The sequence below is a fragment of the Hippichthys cyanospilos genome, chromosome 8 (assembly GCF_059441005.1).
Source record: "Hippichthys cyanospilos isolate Australia breed blue-spotted pipefish chromosome 8, RoL_Hcya_1.0, whole genome shotgun sequence".
NCBI classification, from domain to species: Eukaryota; Metazoa; Chordata; class Actinopteri; order Syngnathiformes; family Syngnathidae; genus Hippichthys; species Hippichthys cyanospilos.
In genome coordinates this window covers 2,082,293-2,108,948 of record NC_142376.1, presented here as the reverse complement: position 1 = coordinate 2,108,948, position 26,656 = coordinate 2,082,293, and the positions used below count along the sequence as shown (strand labels likewise).

The window sequence follows — 26,656 nt, the reverse complement described above, 5'->3', positions numbered from 1 at the left end:
CATTTGGTTCATTTTCAATGCCAGAGATGACCCCACAAGTTGAAAAAGCAAGTTACATTTTTTTTTATGTATCTGGCCACAACTTAGGAGAGAGGTTGCACTTCACAAAAAAAAAAACAAACAAAAAAAAAAAACTACTGCGAATCAGAAGTTAAATGAGGAGCAAAATTTAGGAACTGTGCAGTTTTCTATTATTCTGTAACATCTCCTGAACTCATTCACTGCCAGTTAAAATGGATCTTTGACGCCTAGAGCCGTCCTTGGCAATGCAAGGGTCTAAAGATCCCATCATTGCATCCAAAACGTTGAAGATCTTAAGTTTTAGGATTGAATGTCAACATCACGCTGTAAAGTGCAACCCGTTAGCACAAAAACGGATCACAGCCGCACACAAAGCCCAGAAGAGAACGATGGATACGAACAAAATCAAACGCCATTTTCATACGGTGCAAAAAAAAAACAAAAAACAGATAGTCCAAAGAAATCCACGAAGGACCTGTTGGTATTGAAACATCGGCACAAAACGCAGTAGCCAAGCTTGACACAGTAAACAAAACATGCAAGGAAGGATGACAGAAGAAATGATTCATGAGAATTTCAAATGGAAAACAAAAAAAAAAAACTCCTGGAAGATGTAAGCAACATTAATATCTAGATGGAGGGACCTTCAGAAATTCAAATGATTGTGTCTTTTTTAACGTGTAAAATCTCTATTAATTCTTCTTATTTTTTTTCCCATGCATGTTATAAAAAGAAAAAGGGAACTCACTGGCCGCAGGGTCGGTCAAATAGCTGTAGCGCTTACGCAAAGCTAAGGAGGCAAAGGTATGGCGTCGTTCTGGCCTTTCGTTCTGAAACAAACAAAAACAAAAGAGCTTCAACAGAAAAATATGCTCAGATGTTTTGAAGCGCTTACTGCCGTATTTATCCAATCGAAATGCCTCACGGCCGTTAATCATTCCCCGAGGACCAACTGTTTTTTATTTGACGTTTTTCATTCGATTTATTGTTCATATTTATTTATTTTTTATTTAATTTCATTGTATAGCAGGACAATGACAATACATCTATTCAAATTTTTTGCTCCATTATTTTAATGGAGAAAAACAATATTTTTGCAATGCATAATACATATTCCTTATGGCTGCAGCTATGGAGTATTTTTAGTAATTGGATATCATTTTTTTTGTTCCACAATATTAATACAGAAAAACAATATATAAGTAATTCATAATAGTACTTATGGCTGCAGCCATGGAGAATTTTTGGTAGTTGGATATTCTACAAAAACATTAAATCAAATATCGGGTACTCGAGTAAAATATTTTTTTCCTCTCTTATTTTAATACAGAAAAACAATATTTTAGTCATTCATAATAGTATGTATGATTGCAGTAATTGAGTATTTTTGGTATTTCAATATATTTTAAAGTATTGGTTAGCGGTGGTTGCGATTAGGGGGAAAAATATAAAAGACTGAAGTCCTCCTCAGCAGTAGGTGGCGCTACACTATTGCAGTTTGACATCATCTGCATCAGAAAGAAACGTCTATCTTCATATTTTTTTCCTCATTTTATATATCAAAAGCGGTAGAAGTCTCATACTCCGTATGAAGCATTTCCTGTCACTTGGGATGAGGCGATAAAACAAAAAAGAATTGAATTCAAACAAGTACCAATTACGTTCATGCACAAAGCGTTTGTACTCATAAAGCCAACGGCGGGAATTGAAAGAACAAACAAACAAACAAACAAACGAAGAAATGGAAGCGGCTGTTCGCGTGATGATGGCGGGACTATTTACCTCGTCGTCAGGATCGGATTCCATATCCTGTGAGATTCCCGTGATGCGTTGCAGCGGGAGGCAGAGAGATGACACGATGGAGAGCGGGGACATTGTGGTGACATGGGGGTGATGGAAATGGAGCGGCAGAACGAAAAAACGTCAGGGAGGGGCAAAAAAAAACTAGTAGCATCATCCTAATAATAACGATAATAAGAAGAATATGAGCAAAATATAAGAGGCAAAAGCGCCGTTTCCGTGCCAGGCAGCAGCAGAGCAAAGCGCAATATCCACTGGTATACATTGTGGGGTCTTAAGACTGGCTTCAAACCCGCAAAAAGCCAATCGGTGTCTCCTCCTCGTGATAATCATGTTGGTGAGATGACATGAGGCAAAAAGGAGGCGGGACCCTTGGCCAAGTTGACGCCTACCTTCTTGTGCGTGGGCAGCGTGATGTTCAAATTGCATATGGCCGTCTGCGGAAGACCTTTGGAGCTTTTGGCTTCCTTCAGGAAGGACAGCCGGCCGCAGGGCTCTTGGCCCATGTCTCTTATCTGTGCAAAAAGTAAATTCGTTAGAGAGAGGAAAAAAAACGGTGGAAGAGCTGCCACAATTTTCCATTGTATATATACATACACACACGCACAGGGGACCCCTGGATTACGGCATCCCTGGCTTAAGTTTTTTTCAAACGATTTTCCATTGTATATATAGATACACACTCGCACAGGGGACCCCTGGATTACGGCGTCCCTGGCGTAAGTTTTTTTGTGGAATACTACGTTTTCTCGTCCCCTCTTTACAGCATTTTGCCCACTTTACGGCAGTCAGTGTGCGCATATGACTGCGCTCATACGTCGCAACACGCGTCAGCTCACGTGACACTAAAATGCTGGCCTTTATTGGTCGGCGTCGGCAAGATGCTGGTCCGCTATTGGTCGGAGTCACGGCGTCACTATGCTAAAGATTTGATCTCATGTGAGTGGTTACAATACGGTATTTATTGCGCATTTTAGTGCTTAATTCCAACTTGAATTGGTTAGGCGTGGCTCCCAAGATTGCTAGCTAGCGATGCTAAAGGCAGAAGTAATAAGATGAATAGTATGGAAACCAAGCTGGAGATAGTCAAGAAATACCAAGAAGGCTAGGCTAAGCTAGGCTAGGCTACCCTCGTTAGGAAATATAGCCGAATAAATAAAGTTTCATTTTTCCTTTAAATATTTTTTTAATTATCTACATGTATATTATATATAAGTAGTAAGTATACTATTGTGTTACTATTTTTTAATATGTGTGTAAAATGTTGATGTTTTTACCTGGGGTTTAAACACTTGAGCTAATTAGCAGCGGTGTCTATTGTCCATAATACAACGATTTTGCCTTAGGATCCCATCCCCGGAGCGGATTCATTATAATTACAGCGGGGCTCCACCGTATGAAGAGAATGTTTGATGAGTTTCAAAATCCTCTACCTTCACGTTGAAAGGAAGTCTGTTTTCCTTGAAGGAATAGAAATTAAAAACGAGCTGCTGTCCACTTTTGGTCATGGGAGACAGGTTGCCATAACAGTCCACGTGGATGGGCTTGCCCTCCAGAACCTGAATCAAAACAAAAAAAAAAACGTGACCGTAACCGTGACGAAGGTTTCGAGGCACCGTTTAGTCAATAAAAACAACAAACGGGCCTTTGGGGAAGTCACAAGCCCACCTCGATGTCTTTACTGCGAGCCACCTCCTCAAAGTTCTCCTGCTGCTCCAGGGTCTTGTCCACTTTGTCGTCGGTCATGCAGAAGCAGCGCAGGCGCGCCTCCACCGGGTCGTTCATCTTGGCGAACACCACAAACTTGGCCAGGTACGGCACGCAGATCAGCTCCCGGTATAACTGAGACGCCAGACTCACCGTCTCAGGAATCTGGTGACAGTCTGCGAGCCAGAACCTGCCCCGAGGAGAAACAATGGGCTAAGCCACAGTGGGGGCAAAAAAACAACACAAACGCAAAATTTCTATCGCGCGCTCTCTGCAAGTTGCCGTTGAAAGGATTAAAGCAAAAAAAACAAAACGGGGGGATTGCGCGATAAATCATTGAATGGCAGTAAATGAGCCCGACATGGGCTAAATTTGACACGTCAGGGTCGGCCTCTCGTTTACAAGCATTTCCAAGGGACGGCAGTGTGGCACATGAAAGTTGTCATGTTTTAACAATCTATGCAATATTTTAGCCCTACTATTATTTTTTGCATGCTTTTAGTTTGATATCACGCATGAAAAACATCGAAAAGCCCGAGTTGGGTCAACATTTCCCCCAGGTGTTAAACAGAGAGTGGGTCTTTTAGGCAAATCTAACACACTCGTTGGGCAGCATTTTTTGGAATATAATAAACACGATTAAGAAAATAACGTCACGGTACCTGGCCGACACATTTGTGGTAAAGGAGACGCAATCGGTGACGAAAGAAAGCGGCGTGGTCCCCGTTATGTCTTCCCACTGGGCGGGCGAGGTTCCTCCTGCGCCAAAGGAAAAAAAAAAAAAATTAGCGTCCCGCCCAATCGGCGTGACGGTTTCAAGGCGCCCGTCCGTGCCTGTGATGCTGCAAAGCAAACGCAAGCAGGGCGCGGCGTCGCCCCGGCGGCCGACGGGGTGGCCCTCCGCCTGGCGGGGCGGCACGGGGATGGTCATGGTGATGGGCTTGTGGAACTTGCGCCTCCGCGGCTCCACGGTGACGATGGGGCTGAAGGTGGCTCTGTTGCCCAGGACCGCCCTCGCCATGTCGTCGGGAACCGGCTGGGCCTGGATGGGCCGCAAACGTTTTCAAAAATGGCGACCAATATTTGGCGGCGTAAAATTACGGTACCCGATTGAGAGGGACAAAAAAAAAAAAAAAAAAGAGTAGATGTTTATAATCAAAGGTAAGTTGAATATCCTTTGAATTAAGAAAAAATAAAATATAAAATAATGTAAAAACCTGCAGGCCGACGCGGATCTTCTTGGTGAGCGCCCCCTGGGGGAAGGAGGCCTGGACCATGGGCACCGTGCTACTGGACAGGACGCCCCCATCAGGCCCCATGTGGTTGGACTCCTGCTTGATCCTGGAGACCACGGCGAAATACTGCGGGAAGTCTCGGCTCACGATGCGGCAAATGCGCTTTTTCTCCAACTCGGCGGGGCTGTCCAACTCTGCGGCGGCGGACATGAGCGCCGTGGTTCATAAACTCCCATTTTATGACAAAAAGTACCGGACGGGCGCGTTTACCTTCGTCCATCCCGGTAAGCAGCTCGGTGAGCTCCTCCGGAGTGGACTCCAATTGGTGCTCCCGCCACGTGTCGCCGTTGTCGCTCCGCAACACGATCAGCTCCCTCTCCTTCCCTCGCATGGAGCCGAAATGAGGGATCTCCACAATCACGGGCCTGAAAGCCAGCGACAGAGATCAATAGAGCTCCCATTTCTTTGTCCATCAGGCCATCCAGGTCCCTGAGTACGAGACACACGTGTGTATAGGACGCACCCTTAATTTGGTGGCCAAATTCTGGTATTTTCAATGTTACCGGGTATAAGATGCGTTCATATCCGTAATTTATATATTTGTTGAGCGATTTCCAATAATGCGAGCGGTCAGTGAACGCTGCGCCGGTGTGACGTTCGCGCTCACAGTCGTTTTTTTCTTTTCCTTGCGATGCAGTTGGAGTTAATTTGACCACAAATACCAGATTTGCGCACCAGCAAATGGCCGCAATTGATAAAAGAGTCAAAAGGAATACCTTTCTGCGTTCTCTAACCGGTACGCTTTTAATTAATCAGCTGGAGACACCATAGCTTTTACATGATCCTCTCGGTTTTGATTCTATTCCTGTGTTTGAGCGAGGACGGACTCGGACGTTGGTTCAGTCTGCTCGCTTCTTTCATTGAAAATAATGCCAAAACAACCTCAGTCAGCGTGAGCTGCTCTTAGCTGCAACAGGCAGCTAACAGCCAACAGCCAAGGTGTCCGCCCGCTATGGTAATTATTTTAAGTAAGAATACGGCCGATTTAAATATACACATCCCTGCATCAAAACTCGGGTTAGGATGCATCCATACTTTTATATTTGGGGGATTACGGTAATATTTTACGTGTCGTACGGTAGAAAGAGACGTTGGCCAGCGGAGGTAGCGGCGCACGACTGCGTATAGTGGCGCAACCCACCCGAGGAACTGCGCCCCGGCCGGGCCAACCTCCACCAGTCTGCTGACCAGACCTTCCCCTTCCACCATGGGGGGCGGGTAGGCCAGCTTGTGCCTCTTGGCCAGTCGGCAGGTGATCCGCGTGGGCGCCGTGCACTTCCTGGGCGGGATGATGATGCGCATGCCGTTATGGCGACTGCCCCTCATGGACCCGCCTCGGGCGTCCACCATGAAGCTGACCAGGAACCTGCCGCGAGAGAGGGGATGAGCGTGAAAAGCCCCAAGCTAAAAAGGGACAAAAAAGTGAGCGGGACCATCCCCATGCTGTGATCACTGGACGCCCAAAGACGAGAAAGCAAAAAGAGAAAGCGGCAGGGACACCACAAAGAAAGGTGCTTTGAGATCTGAACGCTGGCAAATGAACGTTTTGGAGGAAAAGCTGAGATTGATGCCAGAGTTTCGGATCCTCCAAAGCAACCGTCCGTCACCAAATATTACGCACCCGCACAGCTAGTGATTCCAATGCGATTATTGCATAAAACTCACAAAAAGTTGGGGATATTCTGCTTGCCGGTGAAATTTCAGGAGGAATCCCAAATGCGCGATAACCCGGACTTGATTTGACCTTCTTTACTCACCTTGTTAGAGAACAGCGCATTGTGCAAAAGTATTGAAACGTCAACAAAAGGAAATCGACGTTCGAACGTTCGGAAAAAGTCGAGTTAGGCTCACGGGCAAAGGTCGCGGTGCATTTGGATATTCCAACAGAAATTTCACCAGAATTCATATCATCCCGAACTTTTATGCGAAAAGTGTTTACCCCGCCAGCAAGGCGAATGACACGGGGAAAAAGAGAGTACAGTAATCCCTCGCTGTATCACAATCGACTTCTTGCGGTCCTGCTACACTACATCACATTTTATTTTGCGTTAATCTGCATATTAAAATATGTGGGTGGGGGTAACTAATTATATTATTATTCATCAATTACCGGTAATCAATTATATTATTATACATTATACATAAATAGTAATAAGAATATATTTTTGTACATGATTATAATTATATTATCTATATATTAATACATTGCACACGCAATGTAACTCCTATACATACAGTAAATAAGTTTAAAAAAACTTACTAAGAGCATTCACTGCAATTTTCAAAAACGTCCGTCGCTATAACAGACATGGCGACCTCCGGAGGGGTGCCACCCCCCCATGTAATATCATTTTATGATAACGATTATATTTCAAACATACTGTTAGTCGTTAAGAAGCCATTTATTTGCAAGTTTTTGAAATTCATAATCTAATGTATGCTTTTTTAATGAAAAACAGACTAAATCTTACATATTGTCATTTAGAAGTGTGCAAAATACAGTATGTTTAAAATGCGACTTTATTATGTTTTGCTTGAGACCACGTGACAGATTTTAGCTGCTCCCAAATGGGTCTGAAACGGGGGATCACTGTACATATTCTTCTGTTCTTTTTTTTTTCTGCAAATGCCGTTTGAAGCTTATTTGTGTACTCTAGGCGAAAATCGAGAACACAAAGATGAGCCGCGTTTGCTACCGCTGGCCAATGCAAATGAAACAACAGAGCACACGGATGAGTTACAGAAAAAGGGAAAGACGGTGGTGAATGAGTGAGTGGCGAGGGGGGGAACGGGGTGGGGGGTCACGGGTTACAGAGCAACGAGCTCAGTCTTCACCTGGAGTCATACTGAGGGAGCGGGGAGGAGAAGCTGTAAAATAAACACATGGACACAATGCAGGGGGAGGCAAAGCCCCGAAAGCTGCTTTTAGTATCAAGCTCGACAAAGTCTGTCGGGATCTATGGCCACAAAACACAAAGGTCACACACACCGGAAAAAAAACACACACCGACTGGGAGTCTTCACAAAAGTCGTATTCAGAGTCCGAAATCGAGGTCGTACGTTGAACGCCGCCCCGCTAGTCTGAACGCGGCATTGGACCGCCGACGATTAATCGACGAATCGGGCATCAGATGAACGAGGAGTCATTTAGCGTCATCGATTAATTGTTTGGAGAAGCAGTTTTATTGAAAAGTCTACTGTAAATATTATCTGGTTCCTGTTTGGGGTGTCCCAATCCGATATCAGCTCAACACTAACATTTCATGGGAAAAAATTGATTAGATAAGAATCGATTATGAATTTTCATAATAATTGATTATTAGTCGAAGTCCTGCGTGGCATTCTGATCATGGTTGCTTTTGCGGGAAAAGAATCAGGCCGCAAAATCCATGCTTTTGTATCCATCTCAGAGGCGCATTTTGCCACTTCCCGTCGACTGAAAATGACGTCAGCGACTAAGGGGCCAATCAGGACGCGGCTGTCGAACACATTGGCGCGCTTACCCAGAGTGGATGGGGCTGGAGGCGATATTTTGGCAGTGGTCCACCGTGTCCGGGGTCCAGCTGTAGCGCCGCATACACTCCGAGTTGTAATCCCGGCTCACGGCCAGGTGCTACAATCGCAACCACAACAAAATCACACAAAAGAAAAAAACCTTTTCAAACCTTTTTAAACGCTTAAATGGGCCGAATGTTCTTCTGTCGCGAAGTTTGTAAATGATATACGCTCGCTGTGTACAGTTTGAGGTCTTGAGCGATGTGGTCACTTGACTAGCGGGCTACATTGCAGCTGCTGTTTGAATAATTAGAGAGGTTGCAGTTTCAGGTTTGGCTCTTGACAAGCAAAACAACAGTGGGACGTGCGCGGAGCCCTGCGGTACGCCCTGACAGAAGTGTGGGATGCCCCCCTTTTAGAGCGAGCTCCAAAATGTTCGCGCATTTCATATACTGATCAAAATGGCCAAAACGGAAATAGTGAGACGTTCAAGGCGCGCGGGTGCGAAGGAAAGACTTTACCGTGTCCTTGGTGGGGGCCAAGATCTCCTCGATCATCATGCTGTCGCGGGCGAAGGAGCTCCGGTTGAGGGTGTTGGACCTATCCGAACTGAAGGAGCGGAGGCTAAATGTTACCGCGCGAGCCAGCGCCGTCGGGCAACCACGAGCGACGGCCGGCGGGGGGGGCGTGGCACAGGACAAAAAGCAAGGAATTACGTTACTTCATGCAACATCCAGGGAACGTTTCTTTTGTGTTTTGTTTTATACAAGTGGACCGAGAGAGTCCGGACAGGAAAATTAGAATGAGGCGGAAAGGAGGAAGCATTTCTGGAGAGGCGGCTTATTCAGAGGTGGAAATTCTACTACCTACTACTAAAACTATCACAATCGCTATTATTTTTTTCTGAATTGAAATGTACGAAAATGCATGTTATACGATCCAGCTCAGATAAAACATGTTTAATAGTAGTAGTAGTCTTTAAACTGAACAGTTTCAAAACAGGTAGAAAAACTAAATTTAGTAAATTTATAACAACATACTTCACTTTTAAACACCAACGGGCATTTTACTGTTGTGTTGATTCCGTATTCTAAAAATCCAAGCGTGTTGCTGTTATGTTGAAAATGTGTTTCTAAGCGTGCAGACATGTTCAATCTGTTGTGACTAGGAAGTTGGGGGGTAAATAAAAAGTCTACAGTGCGACGGGGGTCTGCGGGGAGGAAAATGCGGAGCTCAGCATGTCAAGCGGGGGCGCACTTGGGCACAAAGACAAGTTCTTTTGTTCACCGCTGCGTTACCCGGCAACTCAGAGCGGACTAAATGGACTCGGTGGCAATTCCCGGTTGGAATTCTCCCAAGCCAACGTCCCTTCAAAGGCTCGTCCTTACTTTTCCAGAGGCTTCCCCGGTGTTTCTTACGCAATCTTTCAATCTGGAGCCAGAGGGCCGCGCTTCTATTTCTTTCTTTCCACAATGATGGCGCTTTCATTCGGCCGCTTTTTTACAACATTTTTCCGTCCTTCTCTCCTTCCGTCCTTTTTCAACACACTTTCCGGAGATCAATCTGTCCGCACGCCTTTCTTGAAATTTTCCCCGTGTGCTCAATTCTCTCACGATCTGGAAATAACGAACTTGCTCTTTGGATAATTTTAGGGGTTCCAAGTGATAAAAGTTGATGTTTTTATGAAAAAATACCTTTTTTTTAGAGGATTTGTTTTCAAACTCAAGTGTGCCTCACAGTGGACAGTTGGAAAGTAATAGGACTTGTGATACGGTATCACCAGTGCTTGCAGAGTTGATTCAACAAGCTGCTTCTTAAAAAACAATTAGATGGCAAGCTATTTTCTTTCTTTCCTTTCAAAATAAATTCATCATTTAATATTTCCGAAAACAGACTTTTTTTTTGGACTGTTAGTGAAAAGATTAACCCATTCACTAGCACTAGCTAGCTTGTCTTTTTATCGCCAAACAGTTCAAGCAAGATCACAATGAAAACAAAGTTTCAAAGTTGAGTGAATCAAACGTGTATTTTTCCTCTCAAAATGAGCTAATTTCAGCGAGACGAGATTTAGGGTGTAAAGTGTGTGATAATTCTTTATCCTTGAATTTCTCTGTCTGTTTTTTTTAATGTTACTCAGACATCCGTGAAATTAAAAGTCAAACAACAATCCCTGCGCTTAACCTGTTCACTTTATCCCTGGAAGTAACCGCTTAAAAAAACATGAGCCGCATCAACGTGACGGGATTAGTGCACAAAGGTTTTTCCAGTATTTCTGACAAGTCAGGTAAACAGGTGAGGGGGGGACAAAAGTGATCACAAGACTTGCAACACAGGGACAAAACTACCACGGACAAACACCAGGGGGCACAAGAGGGAAGCTCTCCAGCGGCTTTTGGCGGATTTAGGTGACACTACTAAAGATTCCTACAACACTACACTTGTCTTACCTGATTCTAGGGCTAGTTGAGGAGCAGAGAAAAGAAAAAAAAATAGAAAGGTGTCAAGGATAGAGGCTTGTGGAAGTTGCAAGAAAGCCAAATTTGGGTGTTTGCATACTCAGAAAGGAAAAGAAGTTGAGAGAACTTTAGTCAATCAATTCAACAACACTTTACATTGAGAACAACAGATCAGAGTTAAACAAAGACATTTTTGGTACGCCAGCAGATTCAGAAACTAGATGAATATTGTAGATTAATAGTATGAATTGATATTGCAGTAATTGATCAGTTTTACTGTTCCCATTCTTTGAACCAAGAGTGCCGTTCAGAGAAATGCTTCTCAAAGTGGGGTCCAACTGACGGCAAGGGGTCCGTGAGAGAATTTATTCACCTTTTTAGGATGTTTAATTTGTACCTTTTTATTTTACGTTTCCAGTAATCCAGGAATCATTTACTATAGCAGCAACAATATTTATTTGGGGGATTATTTTGTACATGTAAATTGACTCAAGTTTAGTTTGGGGTCATGCGAAGTGCTTCCTGTCTGAGATCATTGCTTAAGCGCTAACGAGGTGCTAACAACGTGAACGTCAGATGCGGCAGCCCAAAGTGGTATGTTACACACAACGTATTCCATTACAATCGTGTTGGCGCGAGCGCTGGTGTCTCATATTATATTTCAACACTGCCTTTCGCACCACTGTACTTCAATACCTAAATAGTTGACAACTTTACAACTTAATCACTCAAAGTAGTCAATTACTTACTACCAGCCAGATTTAGACCCTCCTCCAAAATACTTGGGATATTTTTTTATTTTTTTTTTTACACATAACTGTCTGGAAATTAACTCGTTAAATTAAGATTAAAACACACGTTTGCAATTGAATGAATTAAACCGAAATAACGCAGTGTGGCCTGAGTCCAAACTATTTCCATTTGTTGCCCCCTTGATTCAATGTAAACAATGTTTTTTTTTGTCCTTCACTGCATTAAAAAAAGTTTACCAAGCTCACAAACATTATCCACTTCCTGTCATTATTTCTGCTTTTCTCACTGTCCATCCAGAATATTGACGCTCGCCGGTGTTTTTTTTTTTTTCTTCACTGCAGCGCTTCCCCGCATTTAGTAGCAGTCCACAGGGCATACGGCAGCTCCAGTATTCGGCTCATTTATTGCTCGAATTGGGGCAACTTTGTAACACCGCGTTTGAAGGACGCCACGCAAAAAAAAAAAATGCTGAATCATTTTATCGGCTCTGATTATTCGATGGCAACTTTCCAGCGGTCCGGTGTACACCGCGTTCCACCGGGTGATGTCATTTATTTATGCTTGCTTATTTACTCACAAATAACATTTGGACGCCTACCTGGCCGATCGGCCCCCGATGCTGAAGCCCATGTAACCTTCCTGCGGGAGAGAGTCATCCCCGAGTTCTTTGAGGTCCTGCGGCCGCAGGTACTTGTCCGTGTCGCAGGTCATGGCATCGTCACCTGACGGAGGGACAGCATCGTCAAAAAGATGAAACGTTCCGAGCAGAAAAAAAGTAGTCCCTGGTGAGATTGTAATCATGCCGAAGGCCCTGGGATTCATCTGCGACATTTATAGCTTGAATGCACCTGCAGAACCCACTGCAACTTTTTTTTCTACCCTATGTAACAATAAAGAGTCTAGATAACAGACAGGAAGTGTTACATTTTAAAAATATGTAGTTTAGAAATGCATACATACACAGCCATAGTCTCCCCGGTCACCAAAAGGAACAAATGACAGAATGGGAAGAGGAAGGGGGGTGGGGGTGGGGGGGGGGTGTCAAGAACCAGCACAGCGCACCTCGATCGGCGGACCGGTGGACGATGACACGCCGCTCCACGAAGCGGGCGGCGCGGCTCGCGTGCTTGGCTTTCTCCCTCATGGCTGGAAGGCAGCGGAGGCTGTGCGCCGCGCAGCCCCGCAAACACCGCAGCGGCGCAGCCCCTCCCCTCTCGCCCTCGCCGGTGCCGCACTACAATCGCACTCGAGTCCCACAAAGAGCGGCGCTCGTTGCGTTTCCGGTTTGACATTTCACAATAAGGTCCACGACTACGACTTGATTAAAAAGTCGGGGATTTTGTTTTGCGAATTCTTAACACACCGTTGCTTTGGATAAAAACACAAATTTTAAATTAATTTAAGTTACTAATGGTAGATGGAGGGAACTGAGTCGATGCAACGAAACTTAAATCACGGTTTTCGTCACGTGAGATTATTGTCGACGCGGGAGTATATTATCTTCACCTGATAAATATATAATCAAAAGAAAAGGAACATTTCTTTGCATTGTTCGTACAGAACGAATGTACTGTGTTCAAAGATAAACGACGTGGTTTTATTTTACGAGCTTTAACGTTCCGTTGTCAGTGGCCGCCATTGTCTAACTTGACCATCCACCGTCCTGTTCATCGAAACCACTTTGAAAATACGATTTTGTTTTGTTCATTCGTCATTTTTCTTTATGTGCCTGGCGTTAAAATGTGAATTTTACTCGCGGGATTCAATAAACGGTGACAAACGGTTACGATAATTTGCATTCATTCAATTTCGAGTTGACTTACCGTTTTCTGACGCAGCCATAACTCCTTTTTTTTACTTCGATATTTGAATCATTTTTAACCTCAAGAGAAGCAGTATTTACGTGCGGGAGTCTTCAAAAAAAAAAAAAAAAACTCAGTCTTTCGGTGCATGCGCTACTAGAGAGGAGAAAGCGTAAAATCCAGTGACATCTGACGCCTGCAAAGTCCAGAGTTAATTCCCTTAAGAAAGCTCATCTAGTTGGCTTTAAAGAGGCGACACACCTCCCTCGTCCCTGCGAACGCCTTTTCTGACGCACCAAGAGAGAGAAAGTGATCTCTACAAACAAGTGTCATCTCCTCTTCCGGCGGTCAAGTTTTGGTCCAAGAGTCGAGAGCCAATTGAAAGCGATGTGAGGAAGTGAGCTCGTTGCAAACTTTGCACAAGACTCCAATTGTGCAACGTGAGAAGCACAACAAGTATTTAAAAGCATTGTGTGTGTGTGGACAGCGGGAGTGGTCACGGAACGGATTATGCTCGTAAATCAAGGCAGTATACAGGACGTACATAACAATCGCAGTTTTGTTAACCTCTTCATGACTGACTGAAAACTCACCTAATTGCAGTTTTTGCACTCAAAGTCAAACTAAAGAAAAGCTTCGGTGTCAACTTGTGGCAATTTAGTGTTGATAAGCTATGTTTGAGTTAAGTGAGGAGCTTCTTTTAGAACAGCAGTTGTCAAATAAGGGCAGTCGGAATACTCTTGCGGGTCCATGAATTTCAGTTTAATACGTGACAGAAAGATGGCACATTACTCAGTTTTAATCCAAAAGTTTACACTAATTATACTGCTCACACATGCAAAGTGCTTCCTGTATGTTATGCTAACCCTGTGATTTTGGGGTGTCAACACAAAAATTTCTATTGGGCCCGTTCGTGAGTTGTTGTTAAAAGGATAAATGCAAAAATCGGGTTTTCAATATGCCCAAAACTGGAAAAAACATATTTCCAATTTTGAATGGCAGTAAATGAGCCTGACATCGGCAGATTTTGACCATTCGTTTGTCATGCCATATTGAAAGTCGGCATATTTTGACTTTGCAATATTTTAGCCCCCTGGTGTTTTTTGTATGCTTTTTCTTTGATATCACACATCAAAAACAGCCAAATGCCCCAGTTGGGTCAAAACAGGTAAAAAAAAAAAACATACATTTCCTTTTTAGTATCCTGAATTTTTTTTTTCCGTCATTGAAGAATAATTTTCCAAGGAGGCGTTTTGTAACCTGGATTTTCCGAGGCATTCGTAAGCAGAGGTACCGCTGTAACTCTTATTATAGTCATAAATTGTGTGTGATTTCCCTAAGTCCCTAAAGTATACGCGCGGATCCTGAGCGCCCTGCAACATAACAAGATTGGCCTCTTCCGCAGGATTAAAGATACTCCTCGCATCTATCCTCCTTTACGCAAGCGCACCAGCTGTCAATTGTGCCTGAAACGTTGCGCAACTCCAGCCGGCGCTGCCCCGTACCTGTTGAGTCCCCTATCGGTTGACGAGCACAATTGTTGCCTTGGCGACCCTCCCGCCGAGCACCTCATCAATTTTACAAGTGTGTTGCGCTTGGAAAGAAAGCTCAGGAGGCTTGAAGTCAGCTCCTTCTTCTTGTTGATATTTGGCTAGCTTTGCGGCACTTTATAACATCCCAAATGCGACGGATACGCGGAATGCGAAGGCGTCCTCCAATCTCCTCTCCAAAGTGGAGAACGGCGATACGGGGTTAAAAATAACAAATGAGCTTTTAGTGAAAAAGCAGAAGTGCTGAAAGGAGAGCCAAGGAAGTCCAAAATACACCAGCAAGGGCTCACAATAAAAGCAGAACCGGCATCGAAACCGGCATGTAGCACTTTGTTGACGAGGAAGATGTTAGCACGCTAGCTGGAAAAAAGTATTAGGACACATTTTTTTGCAAATGATTTATTTGCTCATTTGCTCTAGTTAGCATCTACATAGCTAAAGACTGCATTTGATTTTTTTATATAAAGCATCTGGTTTAAAAAAGTGTGTCGAGCTAGCATCTATATAGCTAGTTAGCTAAATAGTGATTTTTATCTGTCTATCTTGCTAGCTGAATAGCATTTATCTAGCTAGCATAGCTAAAGACTTCATTTGATTATTTTATATAAAGCATCTGGTTGAAAAAGTGTGTCGAACTAGCATCCAAATAGCTAATTAGCTAGATAGTGATTTTTATCTGTCTATTCTGCTTGCTAAATAGCATTTATCTAGCTAGCATAGCTAAAGACTGCATTTGATTATGTTATATAAAGCATCTGGTTTAAAAAAGTGTGTCGAGCTAGCATCTATATAGCTAGTTAGCTAAATAGTGATTTTTATCTGTCTATCTTGCTAGCTAAATAGCATTTATCTAGCTGGCATAGCTAAAGACTGCATTTGATTATTTTATATTAAGCATCCGGTTGAAAAAGTGCGTCGAGCTAGCATCCAAATAGCTAATTAGCTAGATAGTGATTTTTATCTGTCTATCCGGCTTGCTAAATAGCATATAAGTATCTAGTTAGTGTTTGAAAATCTTATTGAAAGCATCTGGTTAGAAAAAAATGTGTCTAGAAAGCAGCTATATAGATAGTTAGCGATTTTTATATATCTTGATAACTTAATAGCATCAATTGAGCTATTTAGCTAGCATCGACATAGCTAAAGCCTGCATTTGAATTTCTCATTTAAAGCATCTGGTTAAAAAGGTGTCTAATTAGCATCTATATAGCCAGTTAGCAAGATAGCGATTTTTATCCATCCACTTTGCTAGCTAAATAGCATCCAATTGTCTAGCTAGCTAGCAAGCATCTATATATCTAGCTAGCATGGAATAACTTAAGACAGGATTTGAATTTTATGTTTAAAGTATCTTGATTTAAAAAAAACACTCAGAACAACAGTAAGTTGACTGGAAATATTCTCAGATTTCATTTGACGTATATGAACGTAGACTGATTATAAACCAAATAAAACTATTTCAAAAATGACGCTATTCATTGGAAAACAACGATCCACATCGCTGTTTGATTTTCTGACATGTTACAGACCAAACCAGTGACCAAATCATTTAAAAATGTTTTTGTATTGCCAATATATTAAAATAAAAACGTCTGAATTGAAACACTTTAAAAATCATAGCCGGATGAATCAAAACATTTGTCAGTTGCAGTTTGTCCTAGTATGCTACGCTTGTGTCCCAATACTTTTGCCTACTCCCGCCCTATCCGGATTAAAAGACCAAGAGAAAAGTAAGTGGAGCGGCACACAAGCGCAAACCCACAAGCGAAACGTTTTTTGTTTTTTTTTTTTTACAACAAAGCGATGAGCAAAATTACCTTGGTCGTCATCTGACATAGACTCCGCCTCCAGACTTTCAGGCACATTGGCCCAAACTGTGATTTGAACGCATACGCATACGTGACACGCGCACACACGTTATGACATCGCAAAGCACCATCTCTTCGGCCGTAGAATCGTGCAGTGAAAAAAAAAACAACCAAAAAGTACAATGCAATGAAAATACCTTCGTCGTCCGACATGTCCAGGAACTCGTTCATGGTTTCGGGGACGTTGATTTTGTGTTTTTCCGTTGCGCTCTGTCGACGCAAGAAGAAAATAATCATCAATCATGAATACACGATTGTATGCAGTCAAAGAAAAAAATAATTGTATTTATCAGTGGCGCAACGGATCAGAAAACTTGAATCCGATAACGGATTTGAGCCAAAATGACCAATCACGGCTCACCTGCTGGTCACGTGACGTTCACAAGCTGACCTGCGCTGTGATTGGTTGTTACCTGATGTCATTTTCAGTTGACAGCAAATGGGAAAATGTGTTTTGAAAGGGATTACCGGATTTTTCGGAGAAAAAGGCGAACCGGAATAGACGTTCATTTTTGGTAATTTTCGAAATAAATCAAACTTTATTCCGCTTCAAATTCCACATCTATCAATAGTAGTTGAACAGAATGACGATATCAAATTAATGAGAGTAATTGATTACTTTAGTACTTAATTAGATACTAAAGTATTTGATTAAATGTCTTACGTAGTTGATTATCAGTACTTTCATGTATAAATTAATTGATTATATATACATATATATATATATATATATATATATATATATATATATATATATATATATATATATATATATATATATATATATATATATATATCATATTTCATTTTATACATTAGAATAATTGACTATTTAAATATGTTAGCAATTAAGTACTAAAGTAATACATGTATTCCCGGGTAATCAATTACTTTAGTACTTATTACCTAAAGTAATTGATTAATTTGGTACTATAATTCTAAAATATTCAATACCTTACAAGTAATTAATCCATCAATTATTTAATTCCTAAATCACTCGCCATGTTTAGGGTTAGACAAACACTTAAAAATGCCTAATGGAAGCTATTAACGTCCTTTCACGCCAATGGCACTCAAAGCGTTCACAGAGAGCAATCGCATTTTGCCGTAAAGTGTCTCAAAACAACAGGTGTGATTTCAATGGAAGACATTTGATGGGTCTCACCCCAACGTTCAAGTTTTCGTCGGTGACGGGCCTCAGCGTGTCCACCACCGAGATGTAACCCAGGCGACGGGCGATGGCGAGCGGCGTGTTCCCGTTCTGAGAGGGGCACGGACGGCAAATTAGTGGCGGCGGGAAAAGAAAAAGGGCTCGTCCGGCGACCGATCGCTTGGACCGACCGCGGTGAGTTGGTTGGGCGAGGCGCCGTGCTGGAGGAGGAGGTTGATGATGTGCGTGTGGCCCTGCTGAGCCGCCTGGTGCAGGGGCGTGTAACCGTTCTGGGGGGGGCGGAAACACACTTTGTCGGAAGCCCTTCGGACCAAAGAAGCGCTCGCTTGTCTGAACTAGGACTTATTTCAAACTCTAGTGCGCCTCACAGTGGACATTCATGGAAATGCAGCAGAGTCTCACAATAATAGGACTAGTGATACGGTATCGCTAGTGCTTGCAGAGTTAACTCCATGTTTGAGCAAAACTTTCCCAATCAAAACCAAGTCATAACGCTTAGCACGCCTTTTGTTTCTTAGGTCTTACAATGCGACTGGAACGAGTTGTCATTTTAGTATTATGATCGCGCCATTTTTTTTCTATCTTATCGTATAAAAATATAATCTGGCCCCATGCCTAGTTGCGATTGTGCATTTTCTTTCCCACCTTGGTTTTGCCGTTGACTTTGGCGTGATTCTGCAGCAGGAAGTTTGCCATTTTTGCGTTGCCGTAGTGACAAGCCACGTGCAGCGGCGTGTAGTCCATCTGTAAGAAAGCCAGAGATTGTCAATTGGAAAATGTCTTCTTGAAAATGGCGTCCGTGTAGGGCGCATCAGTGACTGAATAACCTCTTCACTGGAAACGACTGCCCTGTCAGCACAAATACACACACACACACACACGCACACACACCGAGTAACCTTCAACTTGTGAGGTTTCTGTGCACGTGAGCTGCCTGCTATACTCTGTAGTGTGTTGTACTCTATCTCTGTGAACAAGGTTGTGTGTGTGTGTGTGTGTGTGACGGGTTGCATTATAATTGATATTGAATATACACCTGCTTGTGCGCATGCAAAGTGCATCACTGCATTTTGGTGTAAAACATATGGCACGCGGGCCAGTTTCAGGTTCTCAAATAGGAGACGAATTTAGGGGTGTGTGAGGTCTCAACGGAGTTCGTAGGGGTGTCAGTAAGTCGAATTTCATGCTTTTTAATGCCGTGACAGGAACAATGTCTTTCCTTTCAAATTGAAAGGAAATGAATTGGAATATGAAGCAATTCATTGTTAAATTGTGCAATAGTGACTCATTTGTATAAGATTTATTTTGCCTTTACAGTATTTTAATGCCCTGACAGCAATTTTTTTTTTCTTTTGCTCTTTTCAAAATAAGAGCAAATTAATTGGAACGTGACATAACTTTAATTTGTAAAGTTTTCGAAATAAAGTTTTCAAAATAAGAGCAAATTAATTGGAACGTAACGTAACTTTAATTTGTAAAGTTGCAATGATTCCACCCGTACCTTTGTTTGCGCGTTGACATCAGCGCCATGATTGAGTAGGACTTCGGCCACGTTGACTTTATCCTCCTGAGCCGCTAAGTGGAGAGGCGTAAGGCCGCTCTGAGCATCACAAAAAGACGCATTTAATAGAAATGCACTCGGAAAGCAAAATATAACAAAAATAACACACACGCAAAAAAATGGAGTCAACAAAAGGACTAGCCCAATTATTGTGGTTATTCAAAATAGGGGGCGGGGCCTCTGGGGGGGCGGGGTCACGGAAGACAGGGAAAAGGCTTCGTTTTTGCCACGCCAAGTCTAATTGCAGTAAAATAAGACATGTTTTTTTTTTGTTTCCGGCGCTTAGATGCGCTTGTTTTTTTTTTCAGTTTTAGACTAACGTGTAACCCGTATAAACGCTGTAAAAAGTAGGTCGCAGTTGCTTTTGTTAAAAAGGACCCAATTACAATTTTTATAGATAAAGTAGGGTTAAAAAAAAAAAAACAATTTTTAGGGACGGGGTCATCATTAAAAAGTCAGGTCGATTTGACAAAACGAACGGAAGATTCGGCGGGCACTTGTTGCGGTACGCACGCGGCTTTAAGAGGCGGGGCCGGCGGCCCGCTCACCTTGTTGCAAAGGTTGACGGCGGCGCTCTTGGCGAGGAGGAGCGACAGCAGGTCGGCGCTGCCCTCCTGCGCCGCCAGGTGGGCGGGGCTGATGCCCTGCCGCGTGACGGCGTCGGTGTCGGCGCCGTACTCCAGCAGCGCCGTGCCGATGTCCATTTGGTTCTTCTTGGCGGCGATGTGCAGCGGCGTGTAGCCGTTCTGACGGAAAGACGGACGCAAAGGCCGACTTTTTGGGAAAGGAACCCATTCCGCTCAAAAACAAACCGAACTTTCTGGGCAGTTGTCCACAAAATGACACATTTCACTCATTCTTTCTTTTTTCCTTTCTTTTCCCCTTTTTGCATTGCCTCTCTTCTTTTTCTTTCTCTTTCTGTCTCTTTTTCCTTTCCCCTTTGATTTCTTTGTTTTGTTCTTTTGACTTTGCTCTTTTCTTTTTCTTTCTCCTTTTTTCCTTTTCCCTTTCCTCTCTCTTTCTTCCATTCTTTCTTTCTTTTCTTTCTTTCTGTCTGTTTTTTTCTTTTTCCTTTCCTTACCGCTCTATTTCTTTCTTTATTTACTCTGTTCATTTTTTCTTTCTTTGTTTTTTCTTTCTGTTTCTTTCTTTCTTTCTTTCTTTCTTTCTTTCTTTCTTTCCTCACCTCTCTTTATCTTTCTTCCTTTCCTTTGTTCTTTCTTTCTTTCCTTTCTTCTTTTTCTTTCTTTCTTTTTCCTTTCTTCTTTTGTCTTTCTCTTTGGTCCCTTTTTCTTTTTATCTTTCTTCTCTTTTTTTCTTCACTTTTTGCTTTCTTTCTGTCTCTTTTTTTCCATTCCTTTGCTTTTTTCTTTCTTTCTTTGTTCTCCTTTCTTCTTGCTTTGTCTTTGTGTTTGTCTTTCTTTCTTTCTTTCTTTCTTTCTTTCTTTCTTTCCTTCCTTCCTTCCTCTTTCACACCTCTCTCCCTCTCACATTTTTGCATTTTTGTTTTTAAATCTTGAAATGTGATCATAGGTGTTCAATCAATCAATCAATCAATCAATCACAGAGCAACCAAACCAATGCTGGGTTATTTACCCAGCAAATTAGGTTTGGGATTTGACCCTCGTCAATTTGACCCAACAAGGGGTCGAAACTAAAACACAATAAACACGCCAGTTTTCTATCACCCGTTAACAACAGATTTGATCACAAATGATTTGGATGCGTCAAGTTACAAACGAAAAGAAAGAGAGCCGACGACACATCACCATCACCAAAGAGCACCAACGTGAGCTGACATCAATTGGGAACGGGAGAAATGGGACGTTGAAACGTGATTAGGACACACACACACACACACACACGCGGCCGCTTGTGTGCTGCGTGTACCTTTGCGGCGGCGTGCGGGGAAGCTCCCTGATCCAGCAACAGCAGGGCTACTCTCTGATTATCGTAGTGAGCGGCTACATGCAGTGGGGTTAGCCCGCTCTGAAACGCCCCAAAACACACACACACACACATGCGTGACACACAACCAGAGGCAGATTAGAAGGTCACGGACACACACACACGAGCAAGAAAGAAAGAACCGCCAAAGTAAGTGAGTTCATGCAAACATTTAGAAGAACATCTAACAGGGGATGATGATGAAATGTAAACAATGCATAACAATGCACCAAAAAAAACATAAAAACAAAACAAATGACGCTTAATGCGTTTAAACGGGTCACTTAACATTTTCCCATAACAATGGCCCACAGTTCAATAGTGCGCCCCCGCATTTTTGGACGCCGCCCACACGGCATTCCGCGCACTCAACGGTTAGCACGACCGAGTCACCCGTCTGTAATCTACTAAATAACAGGAGCCAAGAAATATTCTGGGGGTTTTTTCTTCTCGAGTTCAACGCGGGAGGAAGATTTGCCCAAAAACTGGTGAAAATGCTCCGGTGGAAACATCAAGACGGTACTATGGTACGATGGTAATAATCGATCAAAAAAGGGAAGCTTGTCAGCACATAAATTACATTTGACATCATTCGGTGTCCCATATCCAAATGAAATATGGAATTTTGGAGCTCAGTAAGTTCAGTAGTTTACGCACATGAGGACTGAAGTGGACTCCCTTAAGAGGGTCTTCAAAGCCTATATCTGCTCCTTTTTTTTTTTTTTTTTTAATGGTCTCCTCACCTTGCCCGCAGCATCCGGCGCGGCCCTCTTCTGCAGGAGCAGACTGGCCACCTCCATCTTGCCGTATTTGGCCGCCACGTGGAGCGGACTGAAGCCTTTCTGTTGAAAGACACAACCCCGCCCGCCCAGAAAATAAAAATACTTGATGATGGGGTGACATCATTTCTTGGGAACAGCTGACTTGGGGTGATGTCCCGAAAGATGCAGCGCGCGTGCGTTTCCGTGTAATTGGGTGTGTGCGCACCAGTGGGGTTTACCCTCCATTAATCTGTTTGGCTGACAGAGGTCACCTTGGCAAAAAGCCCCCAAAGCAACACACATGCTTAAACCACTTCCATTATAAAATGTCCTTCGCAGCTTGATGACCTCCTTGTGTGTAATTGCCATATTTTCCGCATTCTATGACGCACCTTCAACAAATGGCCCAATCTATTTTCATATATAGGGCGCACCGCATTCTAAGGCACATAGAATAGAAGCTACAGTAGTGGCTTGGGTAAAAATACTTTGAAATAATTTAATCATTGGTATCTGGATTTAAAATCATTTTCATTTCATTGGTAAGTATCGATTAAGTTATTGCTCTAACAATAAAAATATTATAAAATCAAGGTACAATATTATACGCAGTAAAAGTACAAAGAAAAAACTGCTTTCATGGGTGATTTTAAGGAGGAGTGTTATACACAGGTGCTGTATTTTACAGTACTTTCGTGCAGTATTCTCTATACATTAGTATTTTTCTTTTTCGTGATACTCAAGTACCGTATTTTCGCACTATAAGGCGTACCGCCGGATTATAAGGCGCGACTTCAACAAATGGCCTATTTTGAAACTGTTTTCATATATTATAAGGCGCATAGAATAGATGGTACAGTACAGTAGAGGCTGGGGTTGCGTTATGCATCCACTAGATGGAGCTGTGCTAAAGGGAACGCCAACAAAACAATTACGTATGTCAGCCAAACTTTTCAATCAGAAATGAAGAATACAGATGATTTGTGGGAAGCACCTGATGAAGAACGGGTGGCAAAAAATACCTCGTGATTAAATGATAAGACTCTTTGGATCACGGGTGTCAAAGTCAAGGCCCCGGGCCAGATCCGACCCGCCAGATCATTTTGTGTGTCGGTAGTCATTTGGGAAACAAGCCTTCACCAACCGTGTGACCGAAAGACGTAAATCTTCCTCCTATATTTCTGTTTGACCTTGGTGGAGGAGGAGAGCGAGGCTCCGTTCTCCAGGAGCATGGTGGCGACATCCCGGTGGCCTTCGCGGGCCGCCAGGTGCAGAGGCGTGTAGCCCGAGGTGGTGGCCGCGTTGGCCGAGGCGCCGCACTGCAGGAGCTGCTGCACGATGTCCACCTTCCCAAGTCGACTGGAGATGTGCAGCGCCGTCTGGTCGTCCTGCAAGGCCAGGTGATGTCAATGCTCAATTATATGGGGGTGTGCACACTTATGCGACATCGGTATTAATTTATTTTTCATGCCGCTCCAAAACACGTTTTAATGATACGTTTTAACAGCTTGTATACTGAGTTTGAAAACTTTTCGGTGTTGTGTCAAAAACAGTGAATCTTTTCAAATTGAGAGCAAATTGATTGGAACATAAAGTATGTTATCGTGACTTTTTTTTTGTTGCAAAAGCTGATATGCCTTTATCTTGGTCAATATAATACAGATGTTGATCGTTCAGAGTCCAGATATTTTAAATGAACTTTGTTGTCCTATTTTGCCGGGTTAAAAATAACCAGTTTTGGACCAACAAAATATTTCTGGGTGTTTTTGCACAAAACGACCCCCCCAAAAAGTGTTTCTTCTTCCGTTCTCCATTGGGGGAATGCGCACCTTGGACTTGGTCTCCACTTTGGCTCCGTTCTTAAGCAGGTATCGAACCACGTCGGCCTGGCCCGCCCTGGCTGCCATGTGGAGGGCCGTCTCGCCTCTCTGGAGGAAAGACGGCCATCAGATTTCTACCGAGAAAGTTTTTCAACGACGCGGTAGCGCCTCTCTTACCACGTTTGTGGTGTTGGGTGAAGCTCCGTGGTGTGTGAGCGCGTGCACGATGTTCTCGTGGCCCATGAAGGCCGCCACGTGGATCGGCGTCAGGCCCGACTGCGGGGAAACGTTTGATTTAGACGCTGCGGCAAAGTATGGAAAATCTATCGTTTGCTTGAACGCTGAGGTTTTTTAATATACAATGTCGGGTTTTTGTTGTTGTTGTGTGTTCTCTATGTGTTGTGTGCGCTAATTTTCAAATTAGCATGCTATGACGTTTGAATGAAGCTAGTATGCGTTTTTGAGATGAGATTCCATTACTTCTTTGAACATTTTGGTATTTAAATGTGCGTATGCGCTCCTTGAATGTTATGGCAGTGGGTGTGTTAAATTAGCAGCTGTGTGAATGTTTATAAATACGTCAGCATTTATGCTAATTATCGACAGTTTAGCAATGGGATTTCGCATCCTGTGTGTTCTGTTAGCATTAAGCTAGCGCGCCTTGTATATATGAAAATAAATGATGTTTGAGGGTTTTTTTCTGTATACAATGTTTATGTTTAGCATCCTTTCAAATTTATGACTGCTTATCTATGACGTTTTGCATTACATGTGGAATGTTAGCATTAAGCTAGCATGCTTTGATGTGGTTAAAAACTTTGGATTTTTGTTGTTTTGGTGTATGCTTTGCATGTGTTGCTGCTCTGTATGAAGGTATGAAGGTTCACAATTACTTCAACATTTACGCTAATTTACGACAGCTTGGCCATGGTATTTTAGGCTGTATGTGTACCGCTAGCATTAAGCTAGGTTAAGCTAGGTGTGCGTGCTAAAGGAGCAGTTGTGTGGCAGTTTATAATTACTTTAACATTCATGCGAATCTATCAGTTTAGATTTGGAATTTTGCATTATACGTGTTGTGTTAGCAGTAAGCTAGCAGTAAGCCAGCAGACTTTCATTCAATTAAATTAAATTGTTTGGTTGAACACTTAGCATTTTGCATTATACGGTCCTGTTAGCTTTAAGCTACCACACTTTCATTAGCTAAATGATTTGAATAACCGTTTTGTTGTATCAATATAAAGATTAGTCTTCTATTATTGAATGATTTGTTTGTGTGTGTTGCTACTCAATGCGTGTTAAATTAGCATGTGTGATGTTTTATCATGACACGCTCATTTCTGTTAGCTTATCTATGGTGTGTTGCTTATCTATGGTGTGTTGCGCCACAACTTTGATGAAGTAAATAAAAAAATGTTCATCTGCACCTCAGTCACTGCCTGGATGGAGGCTCCGTGCTTCAGCAGCAGCTCCATTACTTTGGCTCTGTTCTTCTTGCAGGCGATGTGAAGCGGCGTGAAACCATTCTGCGGAGAAATAACCACACTTAGCCACGTGCAATAAATGCAACCGTACTAACCCTCTGGTAGTAAAATACCAAAAGTAATAAATGTATAAAGTAATTGATTTGGTCCCTCGCTATAATTCGGCTCACTTTTTTTAAATGAGAAACAAATGTGAGAAAAAGTTCATTCCCGTCTGAGAAAGTGAATTGTGAGTTTAATTTTATTGTATTTTTTGCAGCCTTAAAACATGTATAATAATTGTAAATCAATTAAGATGGCTACTTGGCAGATTTTGCTTATCGTGGTTTATTTTTAGTACCCGAAAAATGATTAACCACTGTACTAAATTAATTGATTACTTCAGTAGTTACCTAGTATGCACTTAAGTAATCAATTGGGTAGTAAAAGTGCTAGTAATTTAATTACTAAATGTGCTACACTGCAGGGGTATCAAACTCGGATTTATCGGGGGCCGCATGGTAGTTATAATTTTTGTCAGAGGGCCGGTATAATTGTTAAATCAAATCAATCTTAGGTGTGTTTGTCACACACTAATTTTGAAATAAGCGCCCGGTAAAAACTGTTCAAAAGAGATATTGGGAACACAAAATGCTTGTTATTTTTACCCTCAAATTTTTAAATGTTGAGGACAACTTGCAAATTTAGTATTTGAACCAGAAATTTGAAGTTTGCCCAGGATTCACGGGCCACATAAATTGATGCGGCGGTCCGGATCTGGCCCCCGGGCCTCGAGTTTGACACCCATGTGCTACAGTGATTGATTATTATAAACGTGTACATTTTATACATTTAAAATGCCAGAAGATGCGTAACGCGACGTGGAATGCGTCTTTGGATTTTTCCGAACACCCCACCGGCCCGAAAATGAAAAATTGAGCCTGAGTGGGCCTCCTACCAGGGCCTTGGCGTTGGGGTTGGCCTTCTTGTCCACGATGAGCTTGGCCACCTTGTAGTGTCCGCAGTGGGCGGCCACGTGCAGCGCCGTCAGGTAGTCGTTGGTGACGTCGTCCACCGGCACGTCGTGCTGCAGCAGCAGCTGCACGCAGTTCAGGTGGTCGCCCTGCGTGGCCATGTGCAGCGGCGACAGGCCGTTCTGAAGATGAACGGAGAGGAGGCGGGCGGG

At 42.8% G+C, this 26,656-nt stretch overlaps 1 protein-coding gene across 1 annotated transcript in view; it reads right to left on the bottom strand.

The window, feature by feature from the left end:
* The window catches only part of LOC148419814 (ankyrin-3-like), a 77,654-nt gene that overhangs the window by 17,071 nt on the left and 33,927 nt on the right, over nucleotides 1-26,656 (bottom strand). Inside the window, exons 11-39 of the mRNA XM_088421040.1 lie at nucleotides 26,429-26,626; nucleotides 25,435-25,533; nucleotides 24,185-24,283; nucleotides 24,017-24,115; nucleotides 23,378-23,575; nucleotides 22,170-22,268; nucleotides 21,370-21,468; nucleotides 20,028-20,225; nucleotides 19,420-19,518; nucleotides 18,564-18,662; nucleotides 18,089-18,187; nucleotides 17,913-18,008; nucleotides 16,885-16,957; nucleotides 16,697-16,753; nucleotides 12,126-12,249; nucleotides 10,766-10,777; nucleotides 8,840-8,927; nucleotides 8,327-8,436; nucleotides 7,659-7,691; nucleotides 5,965-6,189; nucleotides 5,034-5,188; nucleotides 4,746-4,957; nucleotides 4,363-4,570; nucleotides 4,191-4,287; nucleotides 3,490-3,718; nucleotides 3,255-3,380; nucleotides 2,214-2,336; nucleotides 1,804-1,830; nucleotides 770-851 (exon numbers count right to left, since the gene is read on the bottom strand). Of these exons, the coding sequence (XP_088277166.1) occupies nucleotides 770-851; nucleotides 1,804-1,830; nucleotides 2,214-2,336; nucleotides 3,255-3,380; nucleotides 3,490-3,718; nucleotides 4,191-4,287; nucleotides 4,363-4,570; nucleotides 4,746-4,957; nucleotides 5,034-5,188; nucleotides 5,965-6,189; nucleotides 7,659-7,691; nucleotides 8,327-8,436; nucleotides 8,840-8,927; nucleotides 10,766-10,777; nucleotides 12,126-12,249; nucleotides 16,697-16,753; nucleotides 16,885-16,957; nucleotides 17,913-18,008; nucleotides 18,089-18,187; nucleotides 18,564-18,662; nucleotides 19,420-19,518; nucleotides 20,028-20,225; nucleotides 21,370-21,468; nucleotides 22,170-22,268; nucleotides 23,378-23,575; nucleotides 24,017-24,115; nucleotides 24,185-24,283; nucleotides 25,435-25,533; nucleotides 26,429-26,626 (3,463 nt within the window). The remainder of the gene's footprint in view (nucleotides 1-769; nucleotides 852-1,803; nucleotides 1,831-2,213; nucleotides 2,337-3,254; nucleotides 3,381-3,489; nucleotides 3,719-4,190; nucleotides 4,288-4,362; nucleotides 4,571-4,745; nucleotides 4,958-5,033; nucleotides 5,189-5,964; nucleotides 6,190-7,658; nucleotides 7,692-8,326; nucleotides 8,437-8,839; nucleotides 8,928-10,765; nucleotides 10,778-12,125; nucleotides 12,250-16,696; nucleotides 16,754-16,884; nucleotides 16,958-17,912; nucleotides 18,009-18,088; nucleotides 18,188-18,563; nucleotides 18,663-19,419; nucleotides 19,519-20,027; nucleotides 20,226-21,369; nucleotides 21,469-22,169; nucleotides 22,269-23,377; nucleotides 23,576-24,016; nucleotides 24,116-24,184; nucleotides 24,284-25,434; nucleotides 25,534-26,428; nucleotides 26,627-26,656) is intronic.